The following is a 12,936-nucleotide window of genomic DNA, read 5'->3' as shown; positions in this document are numbered from 1 at the left end:
CACTGCTTTTAGGCAGTGACGTGTTTTTTTTTTGGGGGGGTGGGTTTTTCAAAAAAAAATTTTTTACTTATACTCGTAATTACCTTGCAAATGCTTACTGATTTTTAAAAAATGTTGTATTGTGGATGTTATGTAGGTGAATGAGAATAAAGTAATTGTGTCAGTAAACTGATGCACGGGTGCTAGGATGAGTAGCAGACTTCATATGTGATGATTTGTTGAATGCACACTAACTGAAGGGATTTTTGAGCCAGACCTATTGGCATTGCCAATGCTTGTTTTTTTATGTATGCGCTCGCACGCTGCTGATGGTTGTTTGTTGGTGTAGAGCATTTGCAGCGCAGGAGTGGCCTTTCCATCAAGCAGCAGGAAGTCTGTTCACACAGGGTTCTTACTGAAGATCACAGCAGCCATTTGTTTGAGGTCATGCTGTGTCAAGTCATAGCGTTACCCATGTCAGCAGCAACGTTTCAGACACGACAAGAATTGCACAGACAACGCTAGGAATGTAAATTATAGATACATCATGCTGTGCAGAGCTCGAAGCAAGACGATGCTAATTTCTGTACTGATAAGAAAGACTTTGTTATAGTTACTGTCGTGCTCCTATGTGTCAACTATTAGTGTTATGCAAGTTTTTATCACTGGGGCGCCGCAAACTGTCTTTTTCGAAAACAATCCATCTTAATCGTGCATTCAGTTCAAGGACAACTATCAAATGTCGGACTTGATACAGCCCTGACAGAGCAGAGCCTCCAACCAAGGGAGAAGAGCTTTCCCCTTAAAGATGACTTGTGTATTTAATAGTTGGAACCAGTGGCATAACGTAAAAGGATGGGGATCCACTGCAAAATGTGGAGGGGCCCCTGAGTCTCTCCCATACCCCCAGATATTAGTTAGGGTTCAACCTAATTAGTGTTAAAATTCAGAAAAAAAACTTCTATCATTTTTTATTATGTCTGAGTTGTGACTTGAAACACAAGGCTACATTTTTGATACTAACAGATGTATATATAAGCTAAGGGGAAAATACACGGGTTACTGCAGTGCTACAGATGCAACCATCGAGTGAAATTACTTTTCCATATATTATATATGCATTGCGTCAACACATTATTGTTAGTAATGCTTGTCATTGATTTCTCTGCATTTTGAAAAAACTGTACATTGGGTTGGGGCGGCAGTGTTAGTAATGTCCAAGGCAGGATCCTGGATAGGCGTTGTTAGTGCGTTTTCTTGGTCACACTTAAATCTTACCTTTATTGTTCTTTGTCAGATGTCGTAGCGGACTTTTAATGTATTCTAGCTGAATCAGAATCGACAGAATACTTTACGATCTCACTTTTTTTTTTACCTTTGAGATACAGTTGAAATCATGTATGTGTTCAAAATTTGACTACCAGTCCTCCTATCATTTTGTTTGCTTATGCATGCTGCAGTATGTAGTGGGGTTTAGGGTTGCACTTTTAGGTATGCTGTCTGAAGGGTGGTGTATTTTGGAGATGTTGTGTTCGATGTGGTGGTTCATGTGTGGCATGATATGGTGGCATTTGGACTTGTAATTGATGTGGTGTTAAATGGTGGCATGGTATGCCTTGGTGATGACGAGTAAGATGTGTGGGATGGTTAGTTGCGTTATTGTGTTTAGTAACGAGGGTTCAGATGTGGTGTTGCATTTTGTATTGGGAATTTGGTTTAGCAGGATTTGCTTTCTGACCTGTTATTTAGTAAAGCCCTTTCATATATCATGTTCCTTTGCAAAGGGTATAGTGGAAGGCAGTGCTATTGTTTGCATTTGGAATGTGACATAGGGGGCCGTGCGGGCAAGAAGTAGTACGAGTGAGCTGAAGCTACTTCCCTCCTGAAATGTTGAACTTACTGTAAATTGTTGTAGAGTCAATGCTTGGTTAATACAAGTTTTGGGCACCCGGTTCCTACAGGGAGATTTGGGTTTTCCACTGCGTGAAGTTAAGGAATCTTGAATTCCCTTGAGACACGTTTGGGTACGCAGATGGGCTCTGGTTACAACTGGGCTGGAAAATTCCCACCTCTGTGCAAACCCCAGTGGATGGAGTTGTGAGTTGTGCAGGGTTTATTGCACCCAGTATATACCAGATGCAGTAAAGTCTGTACCTCAACATTTTCTGCAGATACCCATTGTCAGGTCAAAACTGCCGCTATTAAGACATATGAATATTAGTGTGGAAAGCACCAAAGTCTGCAGGTTGTTCTCCATTTTGAAGGGCATAACTCATAAAGTGGAATATTTACCAGAATGAGAAATACCCCCTGAAATCAGGTTTATTGAGTGCAATAAATATTTCATTCCCCATCGGGTACCTAAAATCATGACCATGGTGTGAGAGGTGATCAGAAGCACTGTGGTGGCCTTGAACTTGGACACCAAAGGTTACGGTTTGAAAAATGTTGTGCAGGGTCCACCATTTGGCATGTATTTATGTCCTACAAGGCTAGAATTTGAATTGTATAACTGATTCTAGTGAACCTATACGCCTGATGAAGGGGCAGCCACAAAAACATGTTGTGCTATGAAATGCCTCCTATTACGAAGATCGGAGCAGTAGAACACATTTACGCACATTTGTTTGGCTGATTGGGTTGGAAGACGATGTTTGTAGCCCGTGGATTAAAATTGTTTGGCCAGAGCATCATGCACGTGCTAGGTGCTGCATTGATAATATTGGCACATGTGGTTCTCAGCACCAAGTGGAACAGATAAGCCAATAAAGTTCTGAAGAGGGGACAATTTTTACATTCCCAGATCGCTTAATAATATTACATACCATCTTTCATAATCTTGAAGGGTTCTTATTAGCAATTTAAAACTGCATTTTATGTTGCTGTTTGCTGTACAAAGTAAGGATTCCCAGAACAAATTTAGGAAAGTAGAATATAGTTTTATGAACCTAACAGCTTACACAATTTAATATAAATACAGCCTGTCAATTTCAAAGTAGAAATACATATTTTTTTATTTATATTTTGTATTATTGATTTGGATCATTAATTTTATTTTTAAAAAACAGTTTAAAAAGAACAAGCTGGGAGAATGATGCTCTCTACAGTCGAGAATGTCTGTAGAGAGCATCATTCTTGCAGCTTGTTCTTTTTAAACTGTTTATTTAAAATAAAATGAATGATCTAAATCAATATTACAAAATAGAAATTAAAAAAAAAGTTTTTCTACTTTGAAATTGACAGGGTGTATTTATATTATATTGTGTATGCTGTTTAGGTTCATAAAACTATATTCTACTTTCCGAAATTAGTTTTTTTTACAACTGATTTACACACCCTGATTTAGGAGATTGTGTCAGGGGTACCCTTATTCTTACAAACAAAGTAAGGATTCCCACCTTCTTTTCAGTTGCTTAAATGGCCTTGAACAATTAGCCGACACCAGTAGGACGCCAAGATCGTGACTGTGGTACTGTATACACATGTACTGAGTTACACTGAAAGGAACTTTGTTTGAAGACTTCCTCCGCTTATTCTCAAATGCTGCAGCCCGAAAGGACTAGGTATGCCAAAAGGGAACAGAGGATATCTGTTCGTCAGAAATATTTCGAGAACAGATGTTGCAGTTGGTTTGTGTTAGTCGCTTAATTACGAAGGCCGGAGTGTTTACTTTGCTCTTATGGACCTGTGTTGGCTTTTTCAAATTGCATTCTGCCTCTTCTTGTCTCACCTGGGTCAGAGAAATCACTCTGACTGATTGCCACAATGAGTTCATCTACAATTATCACCTCCCAAATCCCCAGCTGGACAGTTGGCAGCAATGTCGGAACGTACTGAAAGCATTTTGGTTGGGGCCTGCCAACTAAAATCTTCAATTTGTCAACGAAACACCTCGTTACGGGAGCTGGCTCTGCAAAAACACTCCTCACCAACCCAAAAAAGTGGCACAGCTCTGCTTGCAGGCCTCACTTTTGGCACAAAGAAAATTATGTCAAAGCATGCGACTAATTATCATGTAATTCCCGATATTTCTATTAACGCTGTAAACACAGCTCACTACCGACATATGTTTTCAAGTGGTGAAGTCAAGACACTAGTTACTCCACAGCTAAGGATTTTTGAGAATCTATCCATTGAACACAATGAAGTGTAAAATTGTCTACTAATCGAGTTAAGGCACATTGTCTTTCAGAGTGTGTTATGGAAAGGTTAGTATTTTTTCTCTGTTTAGTCTTGGTGTTTAACCTGGATGACCATAAACGCATTTATCAAAATTGAAGAGTGCTGTGGTTTTTAGCACATTAATCTTTGGGGTGCTTAGCTATTTCAGCCCTTGAGTAAGCTAAGATTGCACACATGTTGGAAACCACAGTTTAGGTCTTGCAGAGACCTGGGGCTGTACTGCAGCAGATCAACCACTCCACAAGAGACACTATGTAAAAGAATAGACCATTTAAATATGTGATCCTTTCCATCCCTCTTGGGCTGTTTGTTTCATCCTAGAGACAAGACATGGTTTCTGCTATGCCGATTCCAGAGAGGGTACAGTATATCCTTTGAGGACACTACTGTCACTATCCGTGTAATAAAAAAAAAATCTATAAAAAGGCCCATTGGATACGTGAACTGAGCTTAAAAGTTGGATTCTTTAACCTCTTCGAGGCTCATGACGAGCTGAACTCTTCATGAGCCACGGCGCTCCGGTGCTCATGACGAGCTCAGCACGTCATGAGCCGTGGAACGGTCGCATGCCTGCTGTGCTGAGTGTTCCACGGCAGGTAATGCACCTGTGACGAGCTGAGTTCGTCATGAGCACAGGAGCGCCGTGCCTCATGACGAGCTAAGCTCGTCATGAGCATGCGGGCGCTGTGCGCGCGCCCCCTCCCCCCCAGCACGGCAGGGGATTAACCCCCGCAGCGAAGGGGTTAAATGGGCCATCCAGTGACTGATTCTACAATAGGTCTCAAAACATAAGCAGACTTTATCAAACAAATGAACATTCTGAAATGCGGGTTGTGGGAGATTCCAAACTGGATGACCATTTTAACACTATTCGTTTCTTCCCTTATGTTTTACCATCTCCAGTGAAAAATGTGCAAGCAAACTTGGAGCTGGGTGCTTCATTGTCTCTTTTGAGGAAGGGCTCAGATCTTCCATCACCTTCCCTGATCATGTACCCTCATGCTGCCTTATGAGATTTGGGTGTATATGCTGTTCAAACCAATACAGGTGTAATTTACACCCTAAAATCTATTTTGTTGTGTGGAATTCCTGACTGGATATTTGTGGGTTTTTTTGTTGGTTTTTTTAATGGCTTAGAAGCAGATGTATTTGCAATAGTGGAGTTTATCCCCGTGTCCATTTTTTAAAATAAAAATGATTTTAAAATCAAACTAAAGAGTACTGGGACCTCCCAATCCTAACCATCTGTAAGATTGATGTTGATCTGTGTTCTCCATAATGCGCAACCATCAAGGAGGAAAGACTTGCATAGGACACCGCAGTGCTGAGTGAGAGTAGGAACGAAAAAGCAATATATTCTCATCCTGGAGTGCTGTTGGTCGGACAAAGCAATCCAAACAGTGGAGCTTGTGTGGTGGTCGTCTTCATATTTCTTCTTGAACCATTTTTTGCTCAACTGTCCTGAATCACAAACTGCCACAAAGAACAGAAGACAAGAAACAGGCATGGGTAGTAACTCGTGGTGTGGTGCTGGCTGGCTGTACCTGTGCGTTTTACCCCAGTGCTTTCTCTAGCGACTCACACCACAATGGCGTCACAGAAAGTAAAACCAATGGTGGCAGAAGACACACTCCTTTTCCAGTCAAACACTCACTACCTCCTGATCGTCTGACTAATTACTCATACCCTTGCTGGAGCAATGTCAATCTGCACTTCCCACTTCCCTGATGGGAGCCTGTAGGAAGCTTTGTTTGTGTCAGATGGATGTTGTGTTGTGTGTGCTTGCTGTTTTTAAGTGGAATGTAGATTTTCAACTACTTGGAATTGTAATTGACTGTCTGCCACTAGGTAACCGTCTTCTGAATCAATCTTACAACAGTAGGGGATGGCATTATAAGGAAAACAAAGGGCAATGAATACTACAGGAATCACTGCAGATCTTGGTTTGTTTTTAACAGGCCTGTTACTCCTTGTTTCTAAACAGTGACTACCCAGAGCCTCCACAGTCTGTATCTTATGCTGCTGCTTCCACTAAAAGTGTGCCAAAAGGACCCGACGGCGGCAGTAAACCAGCTGTTGTCCACATCGCATCAGCGACACCTGCTAAGCCAAGCGGGCCCACAGGCGCTGTCAAATCCACTGGTTGGCAACCCATCAGCCAAACAGGTAAAACCTGCATATTTCAGTTTTTCTAACACTATGATAGGGATGGTTTTCGAGAAAGAAGAATGGAAACAAATATTTTGTATATAAACAATTTGTAATCTTGTTAGCTAGGAGTTCTGTTGATTCCACAGTAGTATCTTATCTGGTTCTCAACAGTGTGTACATGCATGTAAACATCCACAACATTCTGTACAATAATTACTCTTTATGAGTTAATACTCATTCTATGCAATAATTATTCTTTATGAGTTAATTCTCCATAACCCAGTGCAGTATTGTCATTGAATGTCTTTTCAATGGTCTCTTGGCCTCTTGGTCCTGCTCTAAAATGTTTCTTTAAGCTCTAAAATTGGGGTTTTAGCAGTAACCAGATCCTGCTTTTAGTGGTTACCTCTACTGGCCTGGGGAGAGGTAAAGAAGTCTTCATTTTTCCATACTAGATTGTACTGCATCCCCCTCACCTCCCCATGGTGTCCCTTCCAGTAATATTACATATCATTGGATTTGCACACACCCTACCACCAATAATAACCCTTCTCTAGGAATTTGCCTGCTGAAGAGGTGTAGAAATTTTAGGTAATCCAGCCTGGATTGCACTGAATTTTCAATTGTCCACTGTGTGAAATTCACGGAAATTATTATATTGCGAAATGCATCCTTGCATTTTTTTCCCCATCTGACATATTTTGCACTTTGAAAAAGTGCACACAAAAAAAAGCCCCGCAAACAACCTCTTGTTCCTATGCATGCGTGGTGAATTATTTTGTACCTTTAGTTCGTAATTACGCACAGCAACTTAATGGCTTTGTTTCAGGAATATTGTGTAACAAGTGTAACATGAAATTCCTTTAATTACTCACACTAAGCAGACCTAATTTAAGTTTCCCCTAGGTCTACTTTCAACCCTTGTGCTTGTATTGGCTTTTCCTGCTTCCACATTCCTTTTGGTCCCTCCCCATTTAGATGGGAGTCTCACCTCCTTCCTTCCTTAATGGTTCAATGCTGTGACCTGTGGCTTCTTAACTGCTGTATGCCCACCACCACCACCAGAAGTGCTTTAGAAGCACCGTGAAGGTGACCTATATATAGGTATAAGTATACATATATTTTAGTTTGTCATGATGTTGACCCACTTGTTATGGTTCTTTATGTTCAATTCTCAATAACACAATGATTTTTGTTATCATCCATTTTCTTCGGTGCCAGACTGTAGTTACAATGCTCCTCCTGAACAGACCTGCATAGTTCAAAATCATTCCTCGTGAAGTCCATCCGTCGTCAAATTTTGAAGCCTATTACAATTATTAATACAAAAAAGTTCCCCATCCTTACCCCTCCACCGCATCCCCACCGTCCATGTACCATGATGATCGTGTCTTGTTTTGCATGTTTAATTTGCTTGAGAGAGGATCTTCAGTGCCGTGAAAGATTGCTTAGATTCCTATCTGATTAGATACAATGATTTGCTTCTGGGATTCTTGTTCTGTATTTCGAATAACATTTTTAACATATTATTCCTATAGTCATGTTATGATGCATGGTACTCACAGCAGCTATCTGGGATTAACTCCAAAACTATGGGCGACTTACACTGAGCCAATCAAGTAGAGAGTAAGCTTGACCTCAAGGGACCAGCTAACAGTTTAGAACCAGTGCTGACCTTCAAAATATGCTATGCGCTACTTAATGTTTTCGCCTGCCTCCATTCAATGAGGTAAATTCTCCTATGGGACCCAAGTCTTGTATTTCCTTTGCAAATTTAACACCCACCCAGAGTTTGAGATTTTGGGTGGTAACTACTGAAAATCGAATAATAACTAAAGGTGAAAAATCTTAGCAAAATCAGGGAATGTTGAGAGTTGCAACTCCATATATTGGTAGGTCTCGTGCTGTGTTAATTGCATCATAAGACCCAATTATTTATGTAGAGGTGCTAGGAAATGGAAAAAGAACATCCGATAAGATGATAAACCGAACTCTGATTTTCTAGCTATTTCATTGTAGATCGTTTCATTAAATACCTGCCTTTAATCGTATTTATTCAGGTGACCTTAAATTGATCGGATTTGCACAATAAAAGAGTGGTGGCGAGTGACTAGAATTCACAGAAGAAAAGACCTCTGGAGAAAGTAATACGTTGGCATTAAAAGATATTGAAGAGAAATGAGGCAACATACAGAGAGAGATAGAGCTGGCCCATTTTTGATCTAGCACAGCAGCCTAATGTTTAGGTGAGGTAATTGTGTTTTAGTTATGGAGCACCACATCTGCCCTTATACCCATCTTAAGATATGTTTATAAGCCTTAACATTTTCTGTACTTTCAAGATGGCTGCCGCATCACAACTACATGCAACATGGCATTGCTGTTGAAAATATACAAATTAAAACTTTTTATACTTTGAAATTCGGACATGGCCAGCCACCACTCTTGACTTTGCCAGTGCCAGTACAGTTTTAACAGTTGCCGGCATTGGAAAAACCAAGAGCGGAAGCAATGAGAATAGGGTGGTGGGGAAGAAGAAAGAAAGCCACAGGAGGGGAGAGAGATGGAAGAAGAGTGTGGGAGCCTGAGACTGTGCTGAAGCATGCTTGGTGTTGGCGGTTGATGTCAACACAATCTGACTGGCGGGTGAGAACACAAAGGGGGTGGGAATGGGCCCCGGAGAAAGAAAGAAAGAGCACCAGGGGATGATCGGATAAAAAGAGGGACAAAGCAGCAGGACAGGCTGTCACATAAAGGGCTGATTATAAATTTCAGTAGGAAAGAAATTGTTCCATGACATTTGCAGTGGAAAGATACAGCTCATCCAATCAAAAGTCTGCGTGAATAAGGAATGCTCCAGTGGCAGGACAAACAGAAGAATAGGGAGGAAAGACAGCCCATCAAAAGCAAGGAACTCGGACAAAGAAGGCATCCAGTCATAAGCTCTGTCATATTGTATGCAGTGCTGACTGCATCAAGACAGCAATAATTGGATAATATTTGGTAATATATTACCCAGTGGCAAGCTTGCCTGGAGCATGTGTACCCCATATCAAGTACCTAATGTCTAAGATAAGGTCTTGCCTCTGTATTCATACCTTGGATGTTCCCGGTCATTGCATCAATGGGTGGTGGAGATTTATGTAGTCTGGGACAACTGCTTTAGGATCTGTGATTCCTGGGCGGGTAAACAGCCATTACAACGCTGCTTTTACACCACTTACCATTGCATCACAAGCGGTACAACGCATGCGATGTAACACCGCGTAGCCATTACTACGCATATTATGACATCACATGAGCTTTTACAACACATGCGATGTAATGGCGATTCACCTTGTTGTGAGGAAACTTAGGCTCTTCCGTTTCCTCACAATGACATGCATCGTGCACCGCCCCTCAGCTGATATGTAGCGAAGCAGGAACCAGGGAGAAGAACCACGAGGAGAGCGAGGTAAGGGTGGTTGGGCCTGGGGTGGGAGTAGTCTTTTAGGTTTTAGGGTAGTGCTGTGGTGTGTGTTTTAGTGCTGGGTAGTGTTTTAGAGTTTAGGGTAGTGTCGGGTTGTGCAGGGTAGTGTTTAAGTGTAGCGAGTGTCAGGGGATCGTACTGGGTAGCCTTAATGTAGGGAGAGTGCAGGGGGTCAGGGAGGGTCGTAAATTAGGGTTTAGGGCAGGGCACGGTAGTGTCACTTACATTGCATATTTTTACCATGAGTATAGCTTCACCATGCATGCCTTTGCATTGTAATGGTATGCGTGGTAAAAGCATATACGTGGTAAAAGTATGCAATGTAATGGAATGTAGTTGCAATTGCAACGCGTAGTAATACTTGAGTTGTACTGGAATGCGTGGTATTAGTATGTGTTGTAAAGAGTCATATTCTCCTGGGAGACCTGTAGGAATTCTCAGTGTTTCCTCTTTCATAGATATGATCACTGCAGACCAGTGCACATAAGAGTGAGGTATACAGACATCTCCGCCACCAGCTGTCAATCTCCCTATTGTATCACATGAGGGGGTAGTAGTCACTGTCATGAAATGTTTTACATATTCTATAAAAATGAGCTATGGTTTGGGAGAAGGGTTATTGAAAAGATACACAAAGGTATAATTAGATTAGTATTGATGAGTTAATTTAGAACCTATATATAGCCAGCACGCCTTACTTTTGAGATGGTGGCGTTAAAGCATTGTTTGTTATATACTAAGTGTATAACTTGCAGCGTGTTTTAAACACCTCAGCAATACATTTGATTTTAAATTTGACCTTGAACCCATTAGATCCTACCTGGCAGTCAAAGCAATAGGAGAAAACTAGAGCTTGAAATAAAGCCTGGCTGCAATTTGGTTTTAAGGTGGTAAAAGGATGTCTGAGCGACACATGTTCTGATTAACAACAGTTTATGTAAATATTTATTTGCAGAAATAGCTAATGCTAATTCAAATGGCCAGGATTTTAAAACATGTATGCCTCTAGATCTAACGTTTGTCTTTAAAAATCAGCAAATGTGGTCCATTTTTATGGGTCCTGTGTTTAAAGTTCGGTGTTGGAACATGTGTGTAACCAGGGGGAAGGGCAAGAAATGTTGTGTACACCCAAAATGCTTGAACTTTGTGGGAAGTTCAAATCTCAGCAGTGCGCTTTAATGTAAAAATATTTGTATTAGTAGAACAAACAATAGGGCACTACACAGTGTTCATGAAACATTACATATAATCAGGCACATAAAAAAATATAAAGGTTTACACCCCCTCCTTTATAAAAATTAACAAGGGAAAACAATCACACTAATGAATTGTCACAACCTACAGAAACTCAGAATTTTAATAGGCAAAAGCAACTGAGCAGATCCAGTTTGCAAGTGAATACTCGTGGCCTGGAAGTGTCTTTGGACTTCACAGATGCCAGATTTTTTTGCCACTTTCTGATGAATAGACACCCTCACAGAACACTATCACCTTTGCTGAAATTCAAAGAAACTTTGATGGGCAAACTCCTTTTTGTAATATTTAACTTGAAGATTTTTCATCTGGTGCGAGTTAGACATGGCAAATCAGGGAAGATCCCAGAGTTTTCCCTCACTCTTTGCAGTCCCTTGAATGAGCTTTTTACCTCTGTACCACTTTGTTCGCCATAAGTTGGCAGGGTATGCTCAGACGTGAGTCCCTTGCTCACTTTGCCACTGGATTCAAGCAGGCCTGGCTGAAGACGGCTGAAATGCCAGAAACCGGTCCTAGGAAATTTGTTTCCGGTCCTGGTAAGACATTGCTAGGCAGTTGGAGCTCGACTGTTCCCATGAGGCACAGGGTCAGACTGATTTGCATATGGCCATGTCTGAACTGGGGTGGCAGAGTGGGCTAAAGAACGGTGATAGATTAAACCCAGATCTGTTGACTGGGTGTGAGTGTTTGATTGGTTTAGATACTCCGTCCATCACCACCCCCTTTTGTAACGACAGAGCCCAAGGCAACAATAATGGTTCCCATTCCACTTTGGGATCACTGGCACCTTGGGTAGATATTATAACCCCTCTGTATTGTTTAGTCTGAACAAGAGATGAACTCCCAAAGATGTCACCACTGAAGCACACGAGCTTCCATGATTTATTGTCCTCATCTGTGGAGGTTGGCTGGGCCCGAAAAACTCCCACTCTGTCCCCCCTCAGAGCTTCAGAATTGGAATTTAGCTTGGTCATTCTATTCCATTCATGGCACCCTTTTTGAAATGTTGATGGTTTGCTTCTTGGGCGTGGAGATGCAGATTCATTATCACAGCAATTTCATTCTCAAACAATGGATAGGTTTTCGACCCTTACGAATTTGTGAATGAGTGAGCGGTGGCCCAGGAATTGTTTTCCTAAATACAGGCTCATTTCCTTTTAGAAAAATGGGCTGCATTTAAAAAGAAAAATGTAACTACAATCACAGACATAGTGCCCTGCAGACCACTACCCAGGCATGGGATCAAGTTGCAATTTCCAACATACCTTTCGAGTATTGATGAGGTAGGTCGAATTGTGACCCACTCTGAATGATGATTTTGTAAACCAGTCTATTAGTACATAGGTTGGTTGACAACATTGGTTTTATTTGTAAAAGGTTGGTGCGCATTTGGTGCTGCTTTTTGTGAATGACATCTTAGTGTATCCGTCGCTACGCTCAGGCCTGCCTAAATTATGTGGTTCTGTGGCTGCTGCGTTTTCTGTGTAATTATGGATTAGCTCTATTTTTCACATAATCCATTTTCTGCTGCATAATCTGCAGATTTTAACAAAACAAAATTTCTGTACCTCAAACAGATCAAATGTTAATAAAAAGGCAGCAACCCTTTGTGCCACACATTGGAAAGCCTTTGTCAATATTAACTGGTCACTTTCAAATAGGTTAGTGCTGTGTTTTAGTGCTAATGTGGAACTAGTGAGTTGAAACCTTTGCCGAGGAGAGTGCATGTGAAAAGATGACAAAATAATGAAATAATTCTGTCAAAAATGTGCTGCATTATGCCTGTTTGTTTTGCTATCGCATAATTTACTCAAACCTATCGCATAAGTTGGTCCTCTCCTGCGCATTAATTCCAGCGTCCCTGCCTATGCTCTCTGTGCAGTGGAAACCATATTATAAAC

General features: G+C 41.1%; 1 protein-coding gene across 1 annotated transcript in view; it reads left to right on the top strand.

The window, feature by feature from the left end:
- The window catches only part of LOC144818625 (PDZ and LIM domain protein 5-like), a 178,323-nt gene that overhangs the window by 10,053 nt on the left and 155,334 nt on the right, over positions 1 to 12,936 (top strand). Inside the window, exon 3 of the mRNA XM_078676226.1 lies at positions 6,146 to 6,327. Within this exon, the coding sequence (XP_078532352.1) occupies positions 6,146 to 6,327 (182 nt within the window). The remainder of the gene's footprint in view (positions 1 to 6,145; positions 6,328 to 12,936) is intronic.

Source organism: Lissotriton helveticus, chromosome 2_1 (assembly GCF_964261635.1).
Source record: "Lissotriton helveticus chromosome 2_1, aLisHel1.1, whole genome shotgun sequence".
In the NCBI taxonomy this organism is placed as follows: Eukaryota; Metazoa; Chordata; class Amphibia; order Caudata; family Salamandridae; genus Lissotriton; species Lissotriton helveticus.
This window is presented reverse-complemented; position numbering and strand designations above follow the sequence as displayed.